The 25,346-nt window shown below is 56.3% G+C and overlaps 2 protein-coding genes across 2 annotated transcripts in view; one reads left to right on the top strand and one right to left on the bottom strand.

Moving 5' to 3' along the window:
- The window catches only part of LOC121162057 (aminopeptidase O (putative)), a 261,196-nt gene extending 253,247 nt beyond the window's left edge, over positions 1 to 7,949 (top strand). The window contains exons 14-16 of the mRNA XM_040988871.1: positions 3,889 to 3,975; positions 4,980 to 5,124; positions 7,579 to 7,949. Coding sequence (XP_040844805.1) covers positions 3,889 to 3,975; positions 4,980 to 5,120 — 228 coding nt within the window. The 3' untranslated portion in view covers positions 5,121 to 5,124; positions 7,579 to 7,949. The remainder of the gene's footprint in view (positions 1 to 3,888; positions 3,976 to 4,979; positions 5,125 to 7,578) is intronic.
- Positions 7,950 to 20,515: 12,566 nt separating this feature from the next.
- Positions 20,516 to 25,346, bottom strand: part of FANCC (FA complementation group C) — a 228,114-nt gene continuing 223,283 nt past the window's right edge. The window contains exons 14-15 of the mRNA XM_040988870.1: positions 24,085 to 24,291; positions 20,516 to 21,081 (exon numbers count right to left, since the gene is read on the bottom strand). Coding sequence (XP_040844804.1) covers positions 20,875 to 21,081; positions 24,085 to 24,291 — 414 coding nt within the window. The 3' untranslated portion in view covers positions 20,516 to 20,874. The remainder of the gene's footprint in view (positions 21,082 to 24,084; positions 24,292 to 25,346) is intronic.

Raw genomic sequence — 25,346 nt, 5'->3', positions numbered from 1 at the left:
TGAGCTTTGGTCTTTTACAGATACAGAATGGAGCTCTGAAGGAGCTTTAATGGGCTTCCTAGAGCATGCTCCCCCGGGTAGGGGTTTTTCTTTTTCTTTCCTTTTTTTTTTTTTCCCCCTTCAGCAGTAAATTTCAAAATCAAAAGGATGGGGACGAGAAGGGAGTGCTTCCTGTCATAAGTAGGGCGGGTGGCACTCTTCAAAGCGTTTTATAGCTTCCAACTGCGCATTATAATTTCAAAGTAGCTGGAACGCATTCAGGGGCTTCAGAAGCTGCACGCGTTCATTCAGAAACCTTTGCGAGCACGTCCCCCAGGCCGCACGGGCAGAGGTGGCGAGCGGGATGGCCTGGAGCCTGCCACCCCCGCCAGGCTGGCATGTGTAAGCTCAGCATGTGTGTGCTGGGAGAGCAGGCTAAGGTGGTGGCCGGCCCTTTGTCCATGCCACCCCGAGCACAGCCTCCACGTTGGGCAGACACAGGAGCGTTGCTCCTGGCCTTTGTTATCTGAAGACTGACGGGCTGTGGAGCTGTGACAAATGACAGTAGACTGCCCCGTTGACCTCCAGTGACCTGGGGTCACCCTCTGTTGGCACACGGACCGTGGCAGGCGAGGGGCAGGGCAAACTCCCTGATCGGGACTGCCAGGTGATCTGTGTGCGGGGGAACCTCTGTGCCCCTGTCTAAGCACAGAGCAAGGGAGCCTGGCAGTGCGCAAGCCCCACCTGGCCCCATCCTGCTCCTGGTCTGTCAGGTGATGGCGTGTGGACAGCCAAGCACGGGCTGGGGCTTCGGCTGAGTGTGCAACATGTCGGGTCGCTCAGTCCTTGGAAGTCACTCTCATTACTCAGGTACAGTAGTTGTGTGAAACACGGGTTTTCAGACACACACACACACACACATTAATAAGGGCTGGTGTGGTGTAGCATGTTAAGCTACTGCCTGTCACACCACCTTCCCCTGTCAGAGTGCTGGTTTGAGTCCCAGCGGTTCTGCTTCTTACCCAGCTTTCCTGCTGACATGGCCTAGGAAGGCATCAGAGCATGATCTGAGTGCTTGGGCCACCCTGCCTGGGAGACCTAGAGGTCATGGCTCCCGATTTCTGCTTGGCCCAGCCCTGGCCATAGTGCTGCCATCTGGGGAATGAACCAGTGTTGGGAGGTGTGTATGTGTCTGTCTGTCTGTCTTTCTTGCTCTCTGCCCCGCTCCCATCTTTCAAATCAACCAGTAAATCTTTTTTGTAGTTTTACTTGACAGAGGGGGGGAGGCTGAAGCCAGGGGCCCCTCCCTGTCCGGGGCTGCCCACCTCCTGTGGTGGGGCTAGGAGTCCTCTTCTTATAGAGACCCTGGATGGCAGTGCCGATGGCTCAGGTACTCACCTAGGGCCTCTCTTGTCACCTTCGTGGGAGCTCTGAAATGGATTCCGGGCCCCGTGGAGTAAGTCACCTGACGGCCAAGCTCTCTGCCTGACTCTTCTTGGTCTTCGTTTCCTTTTCCTTTTCTTTTTTTCCCTGCCCTTCCATCCCAGGAGCAGGGCACACACACTCCCCAGCCTGTCCATGCTCACAATGGGAGATGCTGGTTAGTGTCTGGCACCATAGAACACCCTGCTACTGTTGACGTGGGGCCAGGGGATGTTGGGGACTTGGGGGGGTCATATTTACCGGTGCATTGCCAAATCAGGGTGCAGGGTAGAGCACTGAGTGAGCCTGCGTGTCACTCCAGGGACTGCGGATCCAGCCCTTGGGCGGGAGGGGCTACAGAGAATACTCCCAGGATTTTCCACTTGGATCTGCAGAAAGAATCCAGACAAGTGAGAAGCAGAAATCGCTTTCAGATCCCATGTGTAGCCTGTGTTGGTCATCCCGGCCTCCTTGGCCTCTCGCCTCTGCTCCCAGCTGGGCGGTGGCTCCATCCCGTGGGAGCCAGGAGGAACCAAGGGCCCAACTTCTCCAATCAGCCTGAGTGTGCAGTTCAGCTCTGTTGGGGAAGCCTGGGCTGGCCTGCTGAGCCACCTGTGCCTGGGAGAGCTTCTCCCCGCCTCTCTCCCTTCTTCCTGGAAGAGGGACCCATGAGTCTGCCTGCAGGACAGCCCCACAGGCCTTCCATCAGTCCTTGGGAGAAAGAGGGGCGAAACTGCTGCCTTAGCAATGCTTCTGATGCAACATCCTGTCTTCCGGTCTCCCCAGGGAGCTTACATTCCCTGTCCTCCAGGGCAGGGCCTGCCAACATCCGCTCCCCTGCTTAGGAGACAACACAAGGCCTCGTGGCCCTGAGGGCAGCCAGTCAGCCTCCACTTCCCTGGTCCCTCCATTTCCTGCGAGCCTCTGGCTGGGCAGAGGGGACACCCGCAGAGGGTGCTCCTGTTGATTTTGGTCTGACAGGACACTAAAAGTAGCTTGCCCCTTGGCTCCACTCACAAGTTAATTACAAAGCAGGTCTGTCCACTGGTCGACTGCCTTGAGGGCTACATCATTTGTAGGCTGCAGCCACCAGCACCGCCCCACCCCGCCCTGGCACTCAAAACCTCCATCTTTGTCTTTAGCAGTCAGGGGGCAGCTGGATACAAGTACAATGTTTTGAGCCTCTGGCCAGGATTACCAAGTCTCCCCTGGAGCTGGAGGGGGCGGCGCTGGAGATGCCACCGCCACCAGTCACTGTGTTCCATGGGGGTGGCAAGTGGCTGTGTGGAATTTGCAGTGTGGCCGGCTGGGTTCTGTAGGCAGCACCCCTCTGATGGCCTGTGAGCCTCCTGGCCCGCGGAGCCGTGCACAGCTCTGAAAAGCCTCGTTGTCTCACTCGGCGGCTCTTCAGCAGCTGGGGGCGGAGGGAGGGTCTGCTGCCTTCGGGGCTCAGAGGATGGATCTGCTAGTGAGCAGCGACAATGTGCGCTATTGCCTGGGCTGGGAAGAGTGGAAATGCTGACTTCATGCTGATGGTCAAAGGGCCTCTGTCCCCCGCCGTGCCTGGGCCCCAGGACCCTCTGCTGCTTCTGGGAAACGGACCCCGACTGCTTGTCCGAGGACGCACAGGGGCTTGCGTGTGCGTGATGGTGCAGGCTGTTGCTACAAGAGGCCTCTTCCCTCCCCCTGCCCCAGTGCTGCCCAGGCTTGGGGGTACTGCCAAGGTCTCAGTAGTCAGGTCGCAAAGGAGTAGGAATGGTTTGAAGTTCTCTCAGGCAGGGAGGTCCTTAACAGGTGAAGCCCAAGACGCTGGCATCCTGTGTCAAAGCTCCGGTTCAAGTCCCAGCTGCTCCACTTGCAACCCCTTAGCTCTCATGGCACACCTGGCAGACCAGGCTGGAGCTGCTGACTTGGGCCTGCCCAGTCCCGGCCATTTGGGGAGTGAACCAGTAAGCCATTCTCTCTGTCACTCTTTGTCTTGTAACTAAGCATAACAAATAAAAATGCTGAACTGAAATGAAACTTGTTCCTCAGGGTCCCAGGACATGGAAGCCAGTCCGTAGGTCCTCAGCCATCTGTCCCCTTGTGTGTTGGCCACGGGGAGGTGCTCTCCATTGTCACCGAGCCTCTGCTGGCCAGGGAACATGGGAGGGGCACGTGGCTGCTGTCCCTTGTACAGAGACAGACCAGGAGGGCCTGGGAGCAGTGGGGTTCTGCACGGTCAGTCCCAGCCATGGGCATTCTGTGTCTTTCTGTGGTTGATGTCAGCTGGGTGGGCCACTCAGCTTCTCTCCCATGCTTTCAGCTGGGAACGGTTCGGGGGGGGGCACCCCTTCCCCATTAGGGTCAGCAGGCCAGAAAAAAGAGGCACTTATGCAGGAATGTGGGGTGATTTCACAGTCCAGGCGCGCTCCCCACTGGCGGAGAGGATCTCCACGACACTCCGGGGGCCCGTGGCTCACCGGCCCTTCTGCCCTGTGTCTGCAGGTCCGTCACCGCTGGTGCGAGCTCGTGGTGAAACACAGGCACAGCAGGGCGTACGGGCAGGTGGAGCGCTTCCTTCAGGAGGACCAGGTACCGGCTCTCAGCATCGCTCTGTGTGTGTGCACGCATGCACCACCTCTCCCCTCGACCCCCGTGGAAAGGCATGTACAGGCCGCCCTGAGTGCGCCCCTTAGCGCGCCGCTCACCCCTGCACCAGCTTCCCTCACTGATCACGGGGAAACTGGATGCTCTCCCAAGAGCCCCAGAGTATGCCGGGGAAGTTTATGTGGGGGCCCACCCCTCAAGGCCCCTCCCCCAACCGGGTGAGCCCCTGAAGGGAGCCGTCTGTGCAGCCCGTGGGTGGGTGGAGAGTGGGGGCAGGGTGAACAAAAAGACCTTTGATGGGGTCTCGGGTGGGGGAGGGGGTAGCCACCAGAAGGGCTTGTTATTCTCACAAAGAGGAGCACGTGACTTCGTAGCAGAAGAAATGTCACATTTGCACAGTGGAGCAGGAGGGCAGAACCCCCAAAGGCAGCCTGTCCACGACGGAAGCCTCAGCATGGGAACTCTGCCACTGGGGACAGCACCTTGCAGCACCCCGTTTTCTTGGTCTTGTGCAGTCCCTGGGATGCATCTGCAGGTCGCCCCAGCAGGATGGGATCCGTGGCTCAGCCTAGCCGGGCACAAGGTGGTGTGGGCAGAACCATAGAGCCCAGCAGAGTGCGGGGGTGGGGGTGACTTCCAGAACCCAGCTGGCATTGCTGCAGCCAGGGCTGAGCTGGGCAGCTGCAGGGCACTGTGCTGGGGCAGCGGAGAGAAGAGGGAGTCGTGAGGGCCTCACAGCAGCTCCTGGGAGCTGCCAACTCCCTAGGCACACACAGGGTTCCCTAGGTGGGAGTCTGAGGAAGCTGGTCTCTATCCTGAAGATACTGTCCTCTCCGTGGAAGTGCACCCTTGTCACCTTCCCCAGGGGAACCCCTAGGCTGTGGCCACGGAGTCCGGCATCTCCTGGTTTGTCATCCGGCATGACCCTGTGCTGCAGCGACAGGCCGTGGAGGTGTGCCACCTGACGCCCCCTGGCCTCTGCCCCACAGGCCATGGGCATCTACCTGTACGGGGAGCTGATGGTGAGCGAGGACGCCAGGCAGCAGCAGCTCGCCCGCAGGTGCTTCCAGCTGGCCCGGGAACAGATGGACAAGTCGTCAGCCAAGGTGGTGGCCGAGATGCTGTTCTGAACAGGTGACTGTCCCTCTCCTGCCTCTGTCATGTGGCTTTCAGGAGAACGTCCCCGGTAGGGGCCATGGAACCCCAACATGCACACAGCGTCAACAGCGTATTCCCTCTGGGCAGTGACCAGTGGCCTGGGAGAGCGGGCAGGATGGGTTCCTGGGCTTCGTTTCGGCAACCCTGGGCACTGAGGTTGATGGGAACATCACAGGAGTTGGAGGAGAGGGAGAAGGCTGGCTCGGGCACCATCCCTGGGCTGGGTATGAGCATGCAGTGACCAGCGTTGTCCATGACCGACCATGAGGCTGGCGAGGGTCCCCATTCACATGAGTGCCACCCTGCGCTGGACAGTGGGCAGCCAGTCCGGTTTTCACCCTCACGACACACACACATTGGGGTTATTCAGTCCCCTGGGACTGGCCTGGTGGGTTGACCTCCTGGAGTTGAATTTGTAAATGTGAATTTCGACCCTGAACGCAGTAGCAGTTCATAGCGCTTTGTAAGTGCCACAAGGTTGTGTGTGTGTTCTTGCGCACACACGCCTGTTTTTCTTCTAACAACCTTGGCCGTGGCTGCGTCTCCTCTGTGTTTTCAAGGTTATTAATGTGATAGAGTAGGAATGTCTGGCTTTGGACCCGTTTGAAAACTCAAGCATCCGATCAGCAGCATTTCTTTTTAGTCATATCACATGGCTTCTCTGTAAGTACTAAGTCTCCTGGCTGTCGCATGCTCTGCTCATTCGTAACCCACTGTAGGGCATTTATAGTCCGCCTCTAGGGCTGGAGCCTTCCGGAAGCCTGTTTACAGGGACAGTTGACCTGAGAGAACTCGCGCGGGGGCAGGGGGTGGTGGCAGGGGGCGGTGGCAGGGGGCTCTGCAGTAGCGTGCATCGCAGGGCCAAGGTCTGGCTTTCCCCACACTCATCCTCGGCGTCTGTGGACAGGCCAACCTCAGACACACAGGTTGTGGTTCAAACTCGCCTTAGCCAGGCATATTTGTGGCAGTTGAGTGCAGGGGCAGGGGGAGGAGCCAGCGTGAGGCCAGCCATGCCTTGGAGCCGACCCTGGAGAACCACGGCAGACCCCAGGGTGACTGGGACCCCATTGCTTCTCCCTCCAGTGGGCACAGTAGCAGCTCGGTCGCCTCCCCTTTTGTCAGAGAGTTCCATCCCCATGCCTGATCTGGGAGGGGGCAGGGGACAGGAGCCATGCCCCATGCCATGCCCCAGGCCCCTCAGGTATTCTACATGGTGGGGAAGGTCCCGGCCGGAAGGTTTAAGGGCTGTGTGGTCATCTCTAGGTCCTTTCGGATGAAAAACAAAGTTGACTTCCGCCTCTGAGAAGCCAACTGGATGTTCGTTCAGCAGACGGCAGCGGGCCGTGAGCGTGGAGGCTGTGGGGACGGGGCAGGTGCTGCCCCTGAGTGCTCTGGCTGCTTGGGTTCCTGGCATGCTGATTTGTGACTTCAGATTAAAATCACATTGCCAGGGATTACCACGCAACCAAGACCTTGGCTGCTCCTCCGGAAAACCTGCGGTGGCTTGCTCGCTCAGTTGCTTGCTCTCCACAGCTGGGGAGAAGAGACCCGCATCTCGCTTGCAGCTCCTTGGAAAAGCCCGAAGCCGCCAGCCCCGTTAAGTCCTGCGGGGGCGCACCGACCTCTCTGACAAGGTGCAGAGCTTAGCTGATTGGTGAACAGTGATTGGTTTCCGCCTTGTTCACAGTGGCTAAGTTCTGCACCTGAAGAGAAGGTGAGATGGGGGCAGCCGCGGCGAGCGTCCGGTCCGGGCCTTGGAGCACCGTCCCCTGCAGGAGGAGAGGCTGCCCGGCATCCCCCACACTCCCCCAGGGCAGCAAGCGGCGTGGGGTGGGTGGCTCGCCAGGACACAGCACCTGCATGGAAGCTCCCCGGGGTGTGCATGCGATGAACTCTGTTGTTGTATTCACAGTGTACCAGGTGCGGCCGCCGCCCACGCGAGGAGGGTTCCCCACCCCCAAGCAGGCTGAGGTCCCGGCGCCCCCTCCTCCCCAGCACACACACACACACACACACACTCACACACACCGGGCTGCGATTGGACCCGCCCTCCGGTGCCTACTGAGCTGATATCAGTTCTCGTTTCACACACTGGCTCAGTTCAGCAGGAACAGGAGTCGAGCCCTCGAGCGAAAAAGCCTCCGAAGACCCGCGAGCCCGCAGCGCGTCCACTTGTATGTGCTCCTGTGGGGCGGGGGGTGGGTGGGTCGCACAGCGGCTGGACCACCACAGAGGGACTGGGAGCGGATGCTTCTTGAAAGTGACTCCGTGGGTGATGGGAGTGAGGTGGGGATGGAAGGGGTGTCTCTCCAGGTGCAGGGCGTCTGGGTCCCCTCCAGCCCTCTGGTGGCAGTTCCCGCTCACGCAGGCGTGCAAAGCCACTTCTCTGCCCAGGCCAGGCCTGGGAGTTGATTGCTGTCTCGTTTGCAGGGAAAACGGCAGCCAGCTTCCCTTTGCTGACCGCTGACCCTGGATGGCACAGCAAGGGGGATGGGACCCTGCCTGCCTTGGACCACATCTGCCGTGCAAGGTGGCAGGCGGAGCAGAAGACAGCGTCTGTTAGCGCACCTGTCGGCACCTGGAGACACAGAGCCGCCTGCACGCGTGCGTCTCCACCGCCCTGCGTCCCGGGACCCATGGACTCCCTTTAATGTCACTGCAATGCATTTTCATACAGTCCTGCTGAGCTATTTTGACCAATACATCCAACATTTGGATTTCAAGTTTTTAGTGTCTTTTAAATTATTTTTTTTTTTTGTAAAGGAATCTAAACTGTACTAATAAAAGTGTAATGGATTTGGTTTTTGCGTGTTTGTGAGTGTATATGTCCTGGTTTGCTTCTGAACTTGCTGCCTTTTAGAAATCAAGAAAAATATGTTCAAGAAAAAGCATTTCTCTGCATTCCGGATCTCACTGGTTTCCTGCTTGTTTGCAAAGTTGCACGACAGCTCAGTGGGCTGCAGGTGCTGGCATCCCATTCGGATCCTAGTTTTTCCCGGCTGCTCCACTTCCAATCCAGATTCCTGCCTATGGACTGAGAAAGCAGAGGAGGAAGGCCCCAGGCTCTTAGATCCTGCACCCACGTGGGAGACCCAGAAAAAGCACCTGGCTTCAGATCAGCTCAGCTCTGACCATTGCTGCAAGTTGGGGAATGAACCAGCAAGTGGAAGATCTCTCTGCCTCTCTTCCTCAGCTCTACCTTTCAAATAAAAATAAATCTTAAAAATAATAATAATAATAATGGCTCAATTGGCTAATCCTCCACCCTGCAGCACCAGCATCCCGTAGAGGTGGCAGTTCGTGTCCTGGATGCTCCACTTCTGATCCAGCTTCCTGCTTAGGGCCTGGGAAAGCAGCAAGGCGATCGTTGGAGGCAGACCCCAAAGCAGCTCTTGGCTTCGAACCGGCCATATGGCCACTTGGTGAGTGAACAAGGATATGGAAGATTCCCCCCTCTGTAAATCTGTTTCAAATTAAAAAATAAACAAACAAGGAAAAGGAATCAATGAGTTTGGGTGTGGCCTTTCCACTGAAATACAGAATCAGCTGGAGTCTGAGGTGATGTCATGGGCCCCCCTGCCCTTTTTTTAAAGCGGATTGTGGGAACACACACTTGCCCTTCCTAGAGGGGCCCTGGTGGTTTGAGGTGGGGCTGCCCCATCTTCCTGCTGACCCAGGAGGCCCTCAGGGCTTGTCTCTCACACGTGCCCGTGAACTACCCCTCTGTGCTTGGTGCATCCCATGGTGGAAGAAGGAGAGCGTGACCAGTTTGAGTTAGTCTGCAAACACTGTTGAGAAAACAGGAATAAAGGGAGCTGCCTCCCCTGGGGCAGAACAGGAAGGAGGCCCCTGCCCCGTGGGCGGCCTCTGCTTTGAGCCGGATTAGGGCCCTGTTTGTCCAAGAAGCTAAGGCTGTGTCATTTGGAAACCACCAAGGCATGGAGGTCCTAGTGCATGGGGCAGCTTTGCACAAAGCACGCCTCAGTCCCCCAAGTCTGGTTGGGGTGGGACAGCAGGTCGGTGGACGGCTCCTCAGGCCTGCACAAGCGACTGACCGCCTTGGCAGGGGCCCTGCCTATGCTGTGTGTCATTCCGAGTGCAGGCCAGACACAGGATGTGGGAAGGCGCCCCCCCCCCCCAGTCCCCGTCTGGGAGCCTCAGTGTTCCTAGCCCGCCCTGAGGCTGCCCCTAGGAGGGGCTGTAGAGGTGCCACTGGCCAGAGCCTGGCATGGGCCAGTCACAGTCTCTTTAAAAGGGTCCAACACCAGTGTTAAACCCTAAGGAAAAAAATTACCGGGGCCAGTGCTAAGGTATAGCATCTTATATTGAGCACTGGTTTGAGTCCAGCATGCTCCACTTCCCATCCAACTCCCTGCTAATTAATGCTCGTGGGAAAGTAGTAGCGAATGGCCAGGTCCATCCGCTTGGGCCCCTGTCACCACGTGCAAGACCCAGAGAGAGTCCAAGGCCCCTGGCTTCAACACAGGCCTGCCTGTTAGCAGACATACTGGGATTAAACCAGCAGACAGGGGTTCTCTCAGTCACCCCCCACCCAACTCTGGCTTTTCAAGATTGATTTGAAACATGGACTGTCTTGCATTTCCTGGTTTACTCCATAACCAGGACTGGGCCAGCCAGGAGCTTAGGAACAGCATCTTAGCCTCCCACACAGGTGGCAAGGACCAAGTACTGGGCCGTTGCCCCCAGTCTGCCAGGCGAGTGCCCACAGATGGGAAGTGCAAGCCGACAGGACTTGAACCAGGCCTCCGATACAAGATGAAAGCATCAGAGGGGACGCTTAACCCACTGCACACCACACCACCCCCAGCACTGACCTGTGGAGTGATTGGATTCGGAGGTGTTGCCTTGTGTCAGCAGCTGTCAGCTCACGGAGGCTGTGGGATCTGAGTGGGCAATACACTGCAGACGCACAGGCTCTGGACACGGGTGTCTGAGAACTGCAGTGGTTTCCGGTTCCTGGGGCTTGGTGGGAAGGATGTGGGTGTGTGGGATCCCCTGGGGGCCACTACTGTGGGTCAGGCCTCCGCAGCTCAGTCACACTGTTGAGTGGTGTCCAGGTTTGCCCCCAGCACATCCCCCTCCTCCTTCCAGTGAACTGAGACCACCAACAGAGAGAGGCCCTGTGTGGGGTTCCTGCCACTCCACAGCCCAGGCTGAACTTAAACATCAGTCGCACTTCAGGTATCTGTGGGAAAGGCACCAAGACTTGCCCCTCTACACATACGGAAGGCATCCGAGCTGGGTAGGGAACTGGTGGCAGTTTAGCTGCCTGGTACCTGCCAAGGGTCCTGGGTTGGGTCACACTGTGAGAAAAGGTGGCAGTACCCCGCAGAGCATGGGCGGCGTGCAAACCAGCACCACGCCTTCTGCCTGCCGGTTAGCTGACTGCTTGGCCTCAACATGGCCTCCATGGGCAAGGACCAGCCCATGTGGGGCCATGGAGGGTGGTGGCACGGCTGCTCTAGGCCTGGGGCCCAGCAGCAGGTCAGACTCAAGCAGTGGGCACAAGCCAGCCACCCTTCACGCTCCCCGAACCCAGCTGCTCCTCTAGCAGCGCGGCAGGGCCATCTGTCCCCTGCACAGCCAGGCTTGCCAAGTTTACAAGCAGAGCCTGCAGGGAGCGGCTCCTTAGTAAGAACAAAAGGCAAAGGCCCCAAGCCTGAGCTCCTTAATGCGCCAACCACATCCCCGCTTCAACAGGATCCTGCAGCCAGGCAGCGCAGGGTGCGCTGTGGTGGCCTTGTCCTGCACTCGGGGGCTGGCTTACAGGCCTAGGTGCCACTCTAGGACCTGCTTGAAAGGGAAGAAGCAGCTGGTGGGCTTCGGGCGCGCCAGCCAGTGCGCAGGGGCCTGGCATGCTGGGGGCTCTCGGGCCGGAATTAGAGACCCCAGACCTCTGAAGCACCTGACTTTCTGGGGGTTTCAACCCTAAGCTGCGAACTGGAGGCCCAGGTGTGCAGCCCTGGGCACACTCAGGCACTGGGCCAGCCGGGAAGGAGCGGGGCATTTTGCCACAGCCAGGTACAGTCACAGCTCCCGGGCCCTAGCGTTTCTCTGGCTCTGCTTTCAGCGGGAAGTGGCTAAGGAAGAGCTGGCCGGATGCTGTGTGCAAAGACAGGCTCCCAGCAGGGTGACCCCAGTGACCGCACAGGTGCAGGCAGCAGAGAAATGGATAAATGGATCCCTGACCAGTCCCATTCCTGCTCACCCAGTGTTATTTTAAAAAGCAGGAGTTCTGGTTTATATGATATTTATTACGCGCAGCTAATTCCCACAGCCTGGTTCTTTACCGTGAGCAGACGCAACGAGGTATCCTAGGAGGTTTATTCCAGCGGGGCAGGAACACGGACAGGGTTTTAGGGAGGTGAGGGGAAAGGGGAGGAAGGGGTTGCAGGCCAGAAGGAGAAAAGAGACACAGCTGCTCCTGGGGGCCTTTATGCCATTCAGGTGAGCCTGCAAGGTGTGGGGCGGGAAGGGAGTGAGGCCAGGCCCCAGCAGATTGGTGCCTGAGACTGTCACAGGTGATTGTCCGAGAATGGTAAGCGGGCACAGCTGGGGAAGCAGCCGGGCGATTGGGGGCGAGAGTCTCGGGTGAAATGCGCAGTTCCATCTGATTGGTGGACGGCCGGACTGCAGGAGTTTCGTGAGCTGTGAGGAAGATGAGATGGCGCCGGGGTCCAGGGTGGAATATTGGAATAACTCCTTACACCCAGCCCTTAAAAATGGACAGACTCTCAAGCAAGTCTCGGCCTTGCCGGCTTGCTTCTGCGGGAAGCCCGCCCAAGCTCGGGGAGCGAGAGCGCCGTGCAGGGGCCTGCACCGGACCCCAGGCCTTGCCCTGCGTGAAGCGGGGACCCCAGGCCTCGCCGAGGGAGGCCACGGCAACACGCGAGGTACGAGGGTCTGCACCGGGGCTGCAGGGGCCGCCGGCGCCATGGGGCAGTTCCTTGGGCCAGGCTGCATGGCGCTGCAAGGTGTAAGAGGCGGGCTGTTCGGGGGGGCCCCGTTTTTTTTTTTTTTTTAAAGATTTATTTTTATTATTTTTTTCATTGGAAAGGCGGATATACAGAGAGGAGAGACAGGAAGATCTTCCGTCCGATGATTCACTCCCCAAGTGAGCGCAACGGGCCGATGCTATGCCGATCCGAAGCCAGGAACCTCTTCTGGGTCTCCCACACGGGTGCAGGTTCCCAAAGCTTTGGGCCGTCCTCGACTGCCTTCCCAGGCCACAGGCAGGGAGCTGGAAGGGAAGCGGGGCTGCCGGGATTAGAACCGGCGCCCATATGGGATCCCAGGCGTGCAAGGCGAGGACCTTTAACCACTTGCGCCACCGCGCCGGGCCCGGGGGGCCCCGTTTTTATGGAGCGTTTTCCCACTCTGCGGTGCCGTCTGGGCCGACCCGCTGGCGGGGAAGGAGGCCAAGGGCGCCCGCAAGCTCAGGGCCCGGGCGGGCGGGCGGCAGCGCGTCTCCTCGGCCGCCCCACCTGGGGCTGTGCTGGGGCGGGAGCAGGACGGGCGCCCGGGAGCGAGCCAGGCCTCCCAGCCCCACGAGCGCCGCGGGGACGGCCGGGCTGCTTGCTCGTGGCCGCCATCGGGATACGAGGCGGCGCGTGTGCACCTGCGCGGCCAGCGGGGCCTCCCGCGCTCTGGAAAGTTCTTTCCGTCTTCGCTCCGGGGGGCGAAGGCGCGACGTCTCGGTGTGGTTCTCTGGAGAGCTTCCAGAAATTGGAGTGGATTTCACAGTTCGCAGGTAAAATGATGCTGAGGTTGACAAAGCGGGCGATTTAAGGGGAAAGACTGATAGTATTTTAAAAAAATGTTTGTTGTTTGACAGGATTGGTCCCCACCAGCTCGTGCCTCACGCTCACTCTCACGCACACAGTGCTCCGTGCACCGGTTCACCCCTCACCCCCTCTGTGGCTGCCAGGGCCAGGCAGGAGCCATGCACTCCGTTGGGATGCTTCCCCCGGTGGAAGCAGGTGCCCCGCGGCCATCACAGGATGACTCCCCGGGGCACCTTAGCGGGGAATTAGATCAGCAGGTGGTACTCCAGCTGGGGCTCTGAGAGGGGACACTGGCCTAGTGGGTGGCAGCCAGCCTGCTGTGCCACACTGCTGGCTCTGGAGTTTGACGAATTTCTCTGCTTGAGTAAGTGAAAGGACACTTGGTGCAGTAGGCAGCCATTGGCAGAAGCACCTGGCAACCATTTGTAAAGCAGGAGGGCATAAACGTGGGGGCAGGTGGGCACTGGGGAGCTGGGAGACCTGGCCTACAGGCTTCTGGAGGAAGCCAGGGTCCTCAGAGGGCATGGACCCTTCATAGGGGGCCAGCTGTTGTCTTTTTTTCATTTGTATCTCTCTGATGGCTAGGGAGCCTGAGCATCTTTTCATATGCCTGTTAGCCATTTGAACCTGTTCTTCTGAGAAATATCTGCTCATTTCTTTTGCCCATTTTGTTACAGGGTTGTTGTTTTTGCTGTCCTTGGGTTCCCGAAGCTCTTTGTAGATCTTGGATATTAGTCCCGTATCACTTGTGTAGTGTGCAAAAATTTTCTCCCATTCTGTTGGTTGCTTCTTCACTTTGTTAATTGTTTCCTTTGCTGTACAGAAGCATTTTAGTTTGATGTAGTCCCATTTGTTCATTTTGGATTTGATTGCCTGTGCTTTGGGCGTCTTTTCTAAGAAGTCTTTCCCTGTTCCTATATCTTGGAATGTGTTTCCTATGTTTTCCTTTAATAGTTTGATGGTTTCTGGGTGTAAATTTAGGTCCTTGAGCCAATTAGAGCTAATTTTCGTATAATGCGACAGGTGTGGGTCTTGCTGCTTTATTCTGCAAGCTGCTATCCAGTTGTCCCAATGTTGTCTTTTTTTCCTAGAAAATTCCAGGCTAGAGCTAGATACTAAGATTATAAGTAAGCCATAAAAAGCCCCTCTTTGCTGACTAAGGAGTGCAGTGCCCAGGCAGCTGGCTCGCTCCAAAGTCACAGCCAGCGTGGGGCTTCTTGCCTCTTGGCACGGAGCCGAGGCAGCCCCTACTTAGAGCAACCTTCCCTTTGTACATGACTCACACGTGTCAACACAGGTACCAGCTTCCCGCCCAGCGCTTGCCCTAGCCCGGCTCCGGGCCCGCTCATGCTGTCACAGAAACTGGCACCATGTTGGCAAGGCGGCTACGCACACGCTTCCGGATGTTTCCACTCATCCCGGCAGGTGTCAACCGCAGGTGCTGTATTGAGTGGCATGTGTGGTTGACATGGAACGGTGAGAAAAGGACGAGTGGTCAGCACACACGCAGCATGGCTGGGGGACTCGCAGGGTCGCCCCGGCACACGCAGGTAGCCGCTTCCCGGGGCGCACCACGTGCTGGAACGCACAGCATCCATTCGTTCTCCCCTTCTCTTCCACTTTCGTGGCTTGTGTCCGCTGCCCTCCGTGGGTGACAGCGTTTGCTGTGGGGTGGGGAATGAAGGCGCATGGATGCCCTGCTGCTCGCGGTCCTTTCAGGTGGAGCTTGTGGAAGTGTGGCTCCTGGGTGCTGGGTGCCATCGTCTGGGCTGCCCTCCGGGGTTAGGCCGCCTTTCCCACTCCCCCCCTCGTGCTGCAGCAGCAAGCGTCTCTGTCTTCCGATTTGGTGTGGAAGAACAACTGTTCTCTGGCACTTCCCCGGCCGGTGTGACAGGTCTCGACAGTTGTGTTATTTCCACGCAGAGGCTCTGTGTCCACTGCCTTCGTCCGCTCGCTTGGGGACGCTCCCTGACGCAAGACAGGTGACACCCGTGTTGGTGCTGTCTGTGCCAGTAACCCATCCTTTGCTGGTTTCTCAGCTTTGCCCTGTGCTCAGAATGGCTCCCTTCAGCCGGTGGCCCTGGAGCCCAGCAGGAGGGCTGCCAGGGTCTGCTTCAGGCCCCTCTTTTATTTTGTTTTATTAATTACATTGCTTTATGTGTCATAGTTTCATAGGCTCTGGGATTCCCCCACCCCTCCTCAACCTCCCCTCCATGGTGGATTCCTTCACCTTGTTGCAGTATTCAAATTTAGTTGAGATTCTTTCATTGCAAGCATATACTAAGCATAGAGTCCACATCTTACTGTCCAGATAAATTCAATAGTTTCTTGGGGAGACCATCTCTGGTCTGAAGGTGGAGCTGGCAGAGTATCATCCCGATCAATTAAAAGCCCCAACATAACATCAGCAACAATTTACGTTATGGAATTAATTGACATGGTATTGAGTGACCAATATGTTAAAAAAAAATGCAAGTTCTTAACCATATCCTGTGACTTCTTCATTGACATTTCAATTTTTAGTTTATATACAACCGGTTCTATACACCTTGAAATGGCTATAGATTACTATTCAGCTGTCTCATGTCTATTTTCATTTTAGTATTTAGCAGTTTATAGTGTTGAAGCATAATTTTGCTAAACTTGGCAGATTTTAGGATAGTCTAAACTGGCTTATAACTCCAACAAGGCATATGTCAACAGTTGAGGTGCAGGACAGTTTTAGGAGGGGTGTGCAGAGAGATCTTCAATACCTTAGTGAGGAGTAACTAATCTTTGTGCCCTACCTAGTAAGGTATATGTGGATCCACGCTGACCATTTCCTGTCCGATTCTAAGCTTTCTTTGTTGTTCTCTATTCTAGATTTTTTGTTTGTTTGTTTGTTTGTTTTGAGGGGTTTCTGGAGCGATCCTGATGGTCATTGCAAGAGAGGGTGGGGACCCAAAGTTGGAACCAAGCAAGGACCAGAGAGAGCTCCCCTCCCTAGTCCCGAAGGAAGTTTACTATTCTTCTGTTTCTGTGGACTGCTCATGGCTCCTGGCTGTCATTCCAATGACCTTGGATCCTGCAAGGAAGGATTTGGGCTTCTTCCATCCCCTGTGGTAGATCCAAAGGGGGTGGGTGACCTCAGAGTTCTCAGCCTCCGAAGGCACTCCAATTCCCCGTGGTCTCCTTGGCAGTTGGGATGGAGTCCTTGGTGCCCATGCTGATAGTCCTTGGTGAGGATCCAGGAGTTGGGATACAGGGTTGGGATACAAGCCTCCTCCTGTCCACCCGCTCCACTCTGGGCCCTCCCCCTGCCCTCCATGTGTATGACCTCCTGTGAAGAGGTTGTCAGGATCGCTCTTGGTTCCCCCATATGCCTTTGTAGCTTTACTGTTGTCTAATGCTGATCCGAGTCTGTTGTCTATGAGTTACCAGTTATGATCCTGGTAGATTATACTTCCCTTCTTCCTCACACACTCTAGGGAGATGGAAGATTTCTCTGCTCTCCCACCCCATTACGGAATAACATAGAGTATTAAAAATATATTAGGTTTTACAGTTCTTTGATGTAGATCATAAGCAGTCTGACTCACATTGATTGTTGGTTCATTGGTTACACTGCAATATCTTATTTCAGGTTGAGATAATATTGAGGTTGAGATAATATTACAGTTTACAGGTACTATTTTTCAGATTGATATCATTTCATCTTAAGGCAAACATGTGGTATCTAATCTTTTGGGATTGGCTCATTTCCCTTAGCATTATGGTTTCCAGTTGGGCCCATTTGACCACAAAGAACTGCATCTTGTTTTTTTAATAGCTGAGTAGTATTCCATGGAGTAGATGAACCAAAGCTTTCTTATCCAATCTTCTGATGTGCATTTCGGTTGCTTCCACGTTTTTGCAATTACTGATTGTGCTGCTATGAACATAGGGATGCGTGTTTTCTTGTGTAACAGGTGTTTTGGATATATTCCTAGGAGTGCTATTGATGGATCATATGGTATGCAGATTTTGAGTTGTTTGAGTGTTCTCCAGACTGATTTCCATAGAGGCTGTATCAACCTGCAGCCCCACCAGCAGTGGAGTAGGGTTCCCTTTTCCCCGCATCCTCTCCAGCAAGTGTTGTTGGTGCTTTTTTGTATGTGGGCCAGTCTTACTGGGTTAGGTGGTACCTCATTGATGTCTTAATTTGGATTTCCCTTATTGCCAGGGAACTTGAGCATTTTTTCATGTGTTTGTTTGCCATTTGGATTTGTTCCTTTGTGAAATGTCTGCCTACTTCCCATCAGGTCCCCGCTTAACCTCCAGACTAGGGCCCTTTCTCTGAAGACCTTCCCTTACCCTCACCCTCGCCCCAGGGTTTGGGACACACGGGGCTGGGCCTGGCTGTGGTGCTGGGGCTGGCTGAGGCTGTGGTTGCAGTGTGTGTGTGTGTCTGCAGCAAGTTCTCAGTGACAGAGCTGAGAATTCTTTGCACATCGGCAAGTAGGGAATTTCAAATTTTATAAGCTGCATTTGTATTTACCCGAGTATCATGCCATTTTCCTAGAGTGGCAGCCACCTTCCTCCTGCCCCTCGCCTTCCTCAGGAAATAGGGTTCTCTGGAGAAAACTCCCAGGTCAACAGCAGCTCCCGATGCTGACAGGGCGGGAGGGAGGCAGGCATTTTATTCTTGAATGCGTCTTTCCTCCAAGTAGAGTTCCAGCTGATTCTTCAGGCCCCATCAGTCTCGGCTGATGGAAAGCCTTCATTGTAGACTCAGTTTCGGGCAGCTGCGCTTGGCAGATGTGTCCTACAGACGGCAAGTGGTGTGGGGGGGAGGATGGTCCCAGCCAGGGATCTCCCAGTGGATGGGTATCAGGGTGAGAAAGGGAAGACTCTAATGTGGCGGGTTTGGCCCGTGACCCCGGATGGGTGGGCAGAGGCACCTGCCGCCACGTGTTTGGGGGTGGAGTTTGAGGTGGTCACTGGAGCTGCAGGTGCAGGCAGCCCAGGCGGCAGAGCATTCGGGGCTCCAGGTCCTCTGCACAGCATCCTTCAACAGTGACAGGCAGGACAGGGCCAGCCCAGGCCCGAAGCCCGGGGCACCCAGCAGGGAGAGGGACCCCTGGGATTTGGGAAGAGGGCTAGTGGCCCAGCATCTGGAGGAGGCATCAGGAGGAGGGGGCCTGGTGTGTTGTGGGTGAGACCTGAGAACCGCTGACCCCAAGGGGGCACCTGGTGGGTTGTGGGTGAGACCTGAGAACTGCTGACCCCAAGGGGGCACCTGGTGGGTTGTGGGTGAGACCTGAGAACTGCTGACCCCAAGGGGCACCTGTTGCAGGTGACTGGTCAGCACATGGGCTGTGGAGGGCATAGCGTGTGGCAGCCTATCCTCTCCCTGTGCCCCCGTTGTCCCTGCCCGGGCTGTTTCCTTAGGAATTTACCACTGTCAGGTTCTGTTGGCCCTGTGATGTCCACTCTATCGCACAGTTTCTGTCCAGGAGACTTTTTCAGAAGGAAACACCCAGTGGCCCTGTGGTTAAGATGCTTGGAAGTGTCTGGAAAACTTGGGGGTCGCTGGTGCTTAGGGGGGCCTGCCATGCTGCTAAGCACCTGGGCTCCGGGGGCAGAGGCTGTGGCTGTGCCCAGGGGAACGCATGGGGCCTTTACGTGGAGGCTGCAGTCCGGCTTACAGGAAAGCAACAGAGACGTGGAATGCATCTCACCTGGGTACTGCAGACCCGCTGGCTGCACACCCCACAGCCTTTGCCCAGTCCACCTGGGTTATGGGGCCTGCAGCTTAGGTATTTGATTTCAGGGTCCCAGGACCCAGATGATAAACTGTAACTGGGGCGAGTGTAGGCTCTGGGCTGCCGGTGCTGCCAGTCAGGGCTGGAGAAGCTGCACAGAGAAGCCTGGCGGGGGGATGCTGGCCAGGCTAGCTGGGATGCTCTGAGCACTTCCTCCCTCACTGGCACTTTGATCAGGATGAAAGGGCAAGAGGAACGAACGGAGGCAGCACACAGTGCTAGCCTGCCTCCTGCTCAGTGCTTGTGGGCAGCGACTGTTCCCCGAGCAAGGACGTCACTGAGCCCGGACACAGGAAGCCAGCTCCCAAGTCCAGGGGCCAAAGCAGGATGACCTGGAAGCCCAGCAAAGGAACTGGGAGGGGGTTACTGCTGTGGTACAGTAGCTTAAGCTGCTACTCCTGGTGCCGGCATCCCATAGAGCTCAGTTTCAAGTGCTGGCTTCTATGGCTTCCTGCAGATGTGCCTGGGGAAGCAGCGGAAGATGGCCCGAGAGCTTGGGCCCCGTACCTACCTGGGGGGCCTGGAAGACCATTGCTACCCTTTGGGGAAAGAACCAGCAGATGGAAGATTCTATCTCTGTAATTGGTGCCTTTCAGATAATCTTCAGAAAGTAAAAAAGAACGAAGAGGGAATTGAGCAGTGCTGTGAACAGGATGTGTAAGGTGGGAACAGGCAGAAGTCTTGCAGAAAGGCAGCTGAACTGGCTGCCCTAGACAGCTGTTCGGCCAGTCTGCCGTGGGGCTCCGGGAGCCCGGCCCAGTGCTGGGCTTTCCTGGGCTGGTCCCTGGGGCCCTCGGGAGTCACTCGCTGACACCTCCTCCCGCCCCGTTTTGGCCACTGTTTCCAGGACAGGCATGTAATGGCTTCTTTGCCAGCATCCCCCAGTTCCGAGGCGGCATCTTGGCAGGGCTGAGAGCACACTGGTGGTTGTGATGAAGTAACATGCCAGTGCCTCTGTCCTGTGGCAGCACTTCCAGAAGAAACGGCAGGTCAGAAGTTGTTGGAACTTTCCAGATCTTCAGGTCAATCCATCTACATTGCCACAGATGGAAGCCAGTCATCCCCCTCAAGGTTACCTTCCAGTCCAGGTCATACAGACGCCAAGCTTCAGGGTGCTGACACATCGGCCCGATGGACTGGACAGTGTACCAAGAAAGAGAATCAATACAGGAATAAACCTCAGAGGAAAAAACTCCTCGGCTGATGTGAATTTTCACCAACGGCTGGCAGTTGTGCGGTTGGCACTGCCAGTTGGCGTTTGGGTTTCCCATCTGCCTGCTGCCGGTGCGCTGTATCCCATGCTGTCCTCTGGGTCAGCACCAGCAGAGTGAGGACCGCGCCATTCCCAGCCCTCCGGCTTGAGCAGCCAGGCCGCACCTCGCAGGCTCCAGGCTGCCTGTGCCTCCCGGCCTGCAGAGCAAGGCTTGGGGACGCTCCCAGCCCCCCCCCCCCCCAGAAAGGACTTAGTTATTCAAGGTTGATTCATTTATTTGAAAAGGAGAGAGTTAGAGGAGCGGCGGAGTGATCTTCCATCTGCTGGTTCACTCCCCAAATATCTGGAACAGCTGGGGCTGGTCCACGTCGAAGTTAGGAGCCAAGAACTGCATCTGGGGCTTCCACATGGGTGGCAGGGGCCCAAACACTGGGCGTCTACCACTGCTTCTTGTGGGCCACTAACGGGCTGAATTAGAAGTGAACAGCCAGCGTCACACACAGTGCCTTTGTCCACTGTGCCACAAGAATCTCCAGGGGACACAAGGCAGCGTGGTTTTACCTGCTGCGAGGTAAAAGCAGTGCCAACAGCCACCACCCGACTCCTAAAATGCACGTGAGGAAGGGTGGTTCTCTGTACTAACCAGGTGCTGCCACGGTCAGTGAACCTGTCCACAGACTGACTCATTCCAGTATTTTGGTTTTATATGGTTACCAAGGAGACAGCTGTTCTCCCAGCCAGCCTTTCCCTGAGTGACTGCAGCTGATGGGCTGGGCTGAGCAGGTGTCGGCCGCAGGGCAGCGGCTGAATCCAAGTTTGGGCCACGGCCCTCGTCTCCAGTTTGTAAAACCAGCATGGGTGGAGCTTTTCCAGATGTGTCCTGGTCATTCTCGCAGCCCGAACAGGCCCCCTGAAGAAGAGCATATCAATCCGTGATGGTCTGGGCACTCTGACCCGCCTCCCCAGGGCACCCTGCAGGCCAGCTGCCTGGCACCGGGGCGCGCAGCTGCTGAAGGAGCTTTCTGGCCAGCTCTCTCGATGCGGGTGCCTCGATGCCAAGATGAGCCCACCTGTACAAGGTCCGGTCAAGAAAGGTGATAATCTCTCGGGCCGTCTCATCAGAGTGCGCCATCTGTAACAAGGACAGAGGGGAGGCACTGAATACGCAGACAGAGCCCTCTGCCCGGTGCACCCCGTCACCATCGGCACAGGGTTCCCGGCATCCCTACAGGAGCGCGCTGAGGGGGCCTGGATCGGTTTGCGAGGTTGGCCAGGCGAGTCTGTGCTCTGAGGTAGGCAGCCGTGGGCAGAACACCCCCTGAGACCCCCCACCCCTGAACTGAGGTCCAGCTGTGAACAGCCTCAGAGTTAGAGGTCACAAACGGGCAGGGCTCGGGGGCAGCAGTGTCTGCTGGGACACCGCTGTCAGCTTGCAGACTAGCTGTGGGGGCAGAGGCGGAGGAGTGAGCTGTGGCTCGTCTGCAGTGAGCTCACTCCACGAGGACTAGAAAATGTCCTATTTTCACACAGTCTCATCCATGGTGTTCCTGGGCTAGCAAGCGAGCCAGGTATTTTAAATAGGCATCAAGGTTGGTTTGTTTTAGGATTTTCATTTTGGGCCTGGCGTGGTAGCCTAGTGGCCAACATCCTTGCCTTGAATGCAATGGGATCCCATATGGGGACTGGTTCTGATCCCAGCAGCCATACTTCCCATCCAGCTCCCTGTTTGTGGCCTGGGAAAGCAGTCGAGATTGGCCCAGGGCCTTGGGACCCTGCACCCACGTGGAAGACCCGGAAGAGCTCCTGGCTTCAGCTCAGCAAACTCTAGCCACTGCGGCCACTTGGGAAGTGAGTCAGCGGACAGATCTTCCTCTCTGCCCCTCCTCCTCCCTCTGTATCTGACTCTCCAATGAAGAAAAGATTTTAACTTACATTGCAAAGGCAGACTTAGAGAGAGGGAGGGAGGGAGACCGTGTGTCTGCTGCTTCATCCCCAAGTGGCCACAGTGGCCAGAGCTGCGCGGATTTCCACCTTTTAAAAATAATGTTTATTTATTTGAAAAATAGCATGTGCTCCCATCTCCTAGTTCACTCTTGAAATGCCTACAGCCAGCAGGCTGCGCCCAGGCTGGAGCTGGGGCTTGCCGTGAGGCCCGCAGGCACATGTGACCCGCCTTGTTAGGGGCGTACTGTCGCCTGGAGTGGTCCCTGCTGTGGTCACTTGCTCCTTGGGCTGTGGTGAGAAGGCGCGGGTCGCTGGGACCGCTGCCGAGGGCCTCCTTCAGCCCTTCCACCTCAAGTGGGTTCCCAAGTAACGAAATAAACATGTTGTAAAATCATGGCAAAAAGCATATAACATAAACTGTGCCATTTAACCATTTTTTTTGCAGTCCAGTGGGATGAAGGACATTTACAATGGTGTCCAGACATCACTGGCACTTTCTCATCCCATGCAGGAACTCAGCACCCACTAGCGAGAAACGCCCAGCTCCTGCCTGCTCAGCCATCCGCTCCTGAATTTGACTCTAGCCCGAGTGTGCAGTCACACGGTGTCTGCCCTTGTAGCTGGCCTCACTCTGCAGCGGCTTCAGCGTGCATCCATGGTAAACATGGGCTAGGACTGCCTTGCCTTGCAAGGCTGAATACACCCCTTGCATGCGCTGCTTCTGCTTTAACTCATTTATGTGAAAGGCAGAGCCACAGACAGCGCTCCAGGCACAGGTAACCTTCTTCCGTAAGAGCGAGGGACTGCCCGTGCCCGTGCTGCCTCGCTCCCGAAAGGCTGCGTGGCCGGGAGCTGCTTCCAGGGCTCCTGCATGGGTGACAGGGGCCCGGACACGGGGCCGTCTCCTGCTGCTTTCCCAGAACTTTAACAGGAAGCTGGACAGGGAGTGCAGCAGTTGGGATGCTGAGGTGGTAACAGGATTAACGTGTGGACCATTTACCTGCTGAAGGACACGGAACTGTTTCTGCCAAAGTCAGATAGACAGAGAGGAGAGACAGAGGAAGAACTTCCATCTGATGATTCACTCCCCAAGTGGTTGCAACGGCCGGTGCTGTGCCGATCCGAAGCCAGGAGCTTCCTCCAGGTCTCCTACATGCGTGCAGGGTCCTAAGGCTTTTTCCCAGGCCACAAGCAGGGAACTGGATGGGAAGTGGAGGTGCTGGGATTAGAACCGGTGCCCATATAGGATCCCGGCATGTTCAAGGCAAGGACTTTAGCCGCTAGGCCGCCGCACCGGCCCCTGTTTCTGCCTTTAACTACTGTGAAAACAGCTGTCAGTCCTGGTTTCGGTTATGGGTTCTGCCTGGGGCAGGAGCACCAAGTCCTGATCCACAGACGCTGTCCCGTGTGAGCATTCCCAGCTCGTGCTTTAGTTTGTCTAACATCCTCGCCAACCTTTATTTTCCTCTTTTCTCCAAGGAGCTTTGAACTGCATTTCTCTAATGACTAATGATGTGAAACATATCTATTTGTGCTTATTCACCACTTGTCCATGTAAGCCCTTTGCCAGTTTCTGCATTGAGCTTTTGCCTGATGTTGAATTATGCGAATTTTTTATCCAGAACTCTAAACTCTTATGGGACACGTTATCTGCAGGTGTCTGTCCTGCTCTGAAATGTCTGCACTTTGGGTCTGTTGCAAGAGCGCGTACAGTTCTCATGAAATCTCATCCTTCGGTCTTGCGTGTGTCTGGCGCTGTCCTGGTGGCGTCATTGCCACAGGAGGAAAGGTGCTCCTTTCTGGCGGTTCCGGTGGGCGGGCCTTCGGGAAGGACGTCAGTAGTTAACTGAGTCGTGAACATACAGACCTGCAGTCTGGGGGTGGCTGTCTCCCTCCCGTCTGTCAGGAGGACGGTGGTGCACTGGGCTTGAGGGGATGGAGTGCTTCCTGGGGCTCCCGCGGGCCCTGTGACCTGATGGCGTCTGTCGGTTCTCACCTGAGTGAAGGTGTTGCCAGAGCAACAGGTTAAGCTGGGGCTCATCCTCAATGGCAAGCTCACTGTGCCTTTGCATGTGTTGGAGCAGCATCCGGGGACACCTGCTTTTCAAAGGCCCTTGGGCATGTTAACTGCCCCTGCCCCCCTTCGTCGGGGGCGTTTGGGGGAAGGGCAATGGTGGAAGAAGGGACTCACCAGGCGCATAGCTTCCAGGGCGATGGCGTGGCCTGCAGGAGCCCAGAGCAGGAAGTTGAGCAGCAGGCACCTGAGGAGTGCCGGGGAGGCAGCTGCCCTGGACTCTGTGGCACCGGCAGGCCCAGCAGCCACCTGCAGGTCCCCGGCCGAGATGGTGGCACTCCTGGACAGCTTCCGGAGGCGGCCAAGCGCTGCCTTGATCTCCACCTGGGAAATGGAATTTCCAAGAATTAGGGCTGAGGCAAGCTGGGCCTTGCACGCTTCTAGGATGAACTCGGCGCTTTCCTGAGCCCTGGGGAGGAGGCCGGCTCTGGCGCCCAGGCTGGGTGGAGAGTGGCGGCCGTGGCCCCTGCACTCTGCTGCACACAGACCCAAGCGGGCGCAATGGAAATTTCCTGACTTTCTTTCGTCTTGCTCACCAAGCAGCCAGGGCGCCACGCCAGGAATTGACCTTTTTTTTTTTTTGTATGAAAGGAAATGGAGAAAAGTCCTCAACAGTCTGCAGTCAGATTTTTTTTTTTTTTTTTATTGTGGGAAACAGAACAAAAGGCTCCTTGAAGACTTGCCTTCCTATCACAGCCACAAATCAATTACAGCCCGTGCGGCCAGACCTCCACTGCGCCAGTGTTCTGATAAGAATGCACGTTCGCCTTTTGCCTTTTGCCATCTTTGGGGACACACACACACACACTTGTTTTGTTTTGGACACTGGAACAGTCTGTTCACACACGTTTAAAGCCCAAGCAGAGGTCACGAGTCTGTGGAATCCACATAATAACGGCGATTGTTCTATGTCTGTGGGTTGTTTTTGCATAAAAAATATTTATTCCATGCTGAGACTTCAGCTGGCTTCAAGAGTGGTCCATCAAGTTGTGACTTGGAAAACAGCAAAGACTGAAAGCCTGGGACCCAAAGCACCAGTGTGGACTGATGGCCAGCAAGGACCCTCGGTTTCCAAAGAGCCCTGGGTCCTCTGGTGCAAATTCCCATGACCGATTTTATGGATTTGTGAGTGGGTTTTTTTTTTTTTTCCTGGAAGTTGAGGCCTCAGTCAATGGAGTCTGTCATAAACTGCAGTACACTGGCAGTGTTGTGTGAGGGCTGCTGACCACAATGCGACCGTGAGAAACTGCGCCCTGGGGCTCTTCCACGGAGCAGGGCCGCATTCCCACGCCACGGGCCACGCGCCCCCCCATCCCCTCGGCTGATGCAAGCTGCAGGAGCCCCACGAGTGGCTGCCATCTAAGTGGGCTTGCAGGAAC

This window comes from Ochotona curzoniae, unplaced genomic scaffold, assembly GCF_017591425.1.
Source record: "Ochotona curzoniae isolate NIBS_2020 unplaced genomic scaffold, NIBS_Ocur_1.0 contig_50, whole genome shotgun sequence".
Taxonomy (NCBI): Eukaryota; Metazoa; Chordata; class Mammalia; order Lagomorpha; family Ochotonidae; genus Ochotona; species Ochotona curzoniae.
The sequence above is the reverse complement of the archived record's forward strand: the minus strand, read 5'-3'. Positions and strand labels throughout refer to the sequence as shown.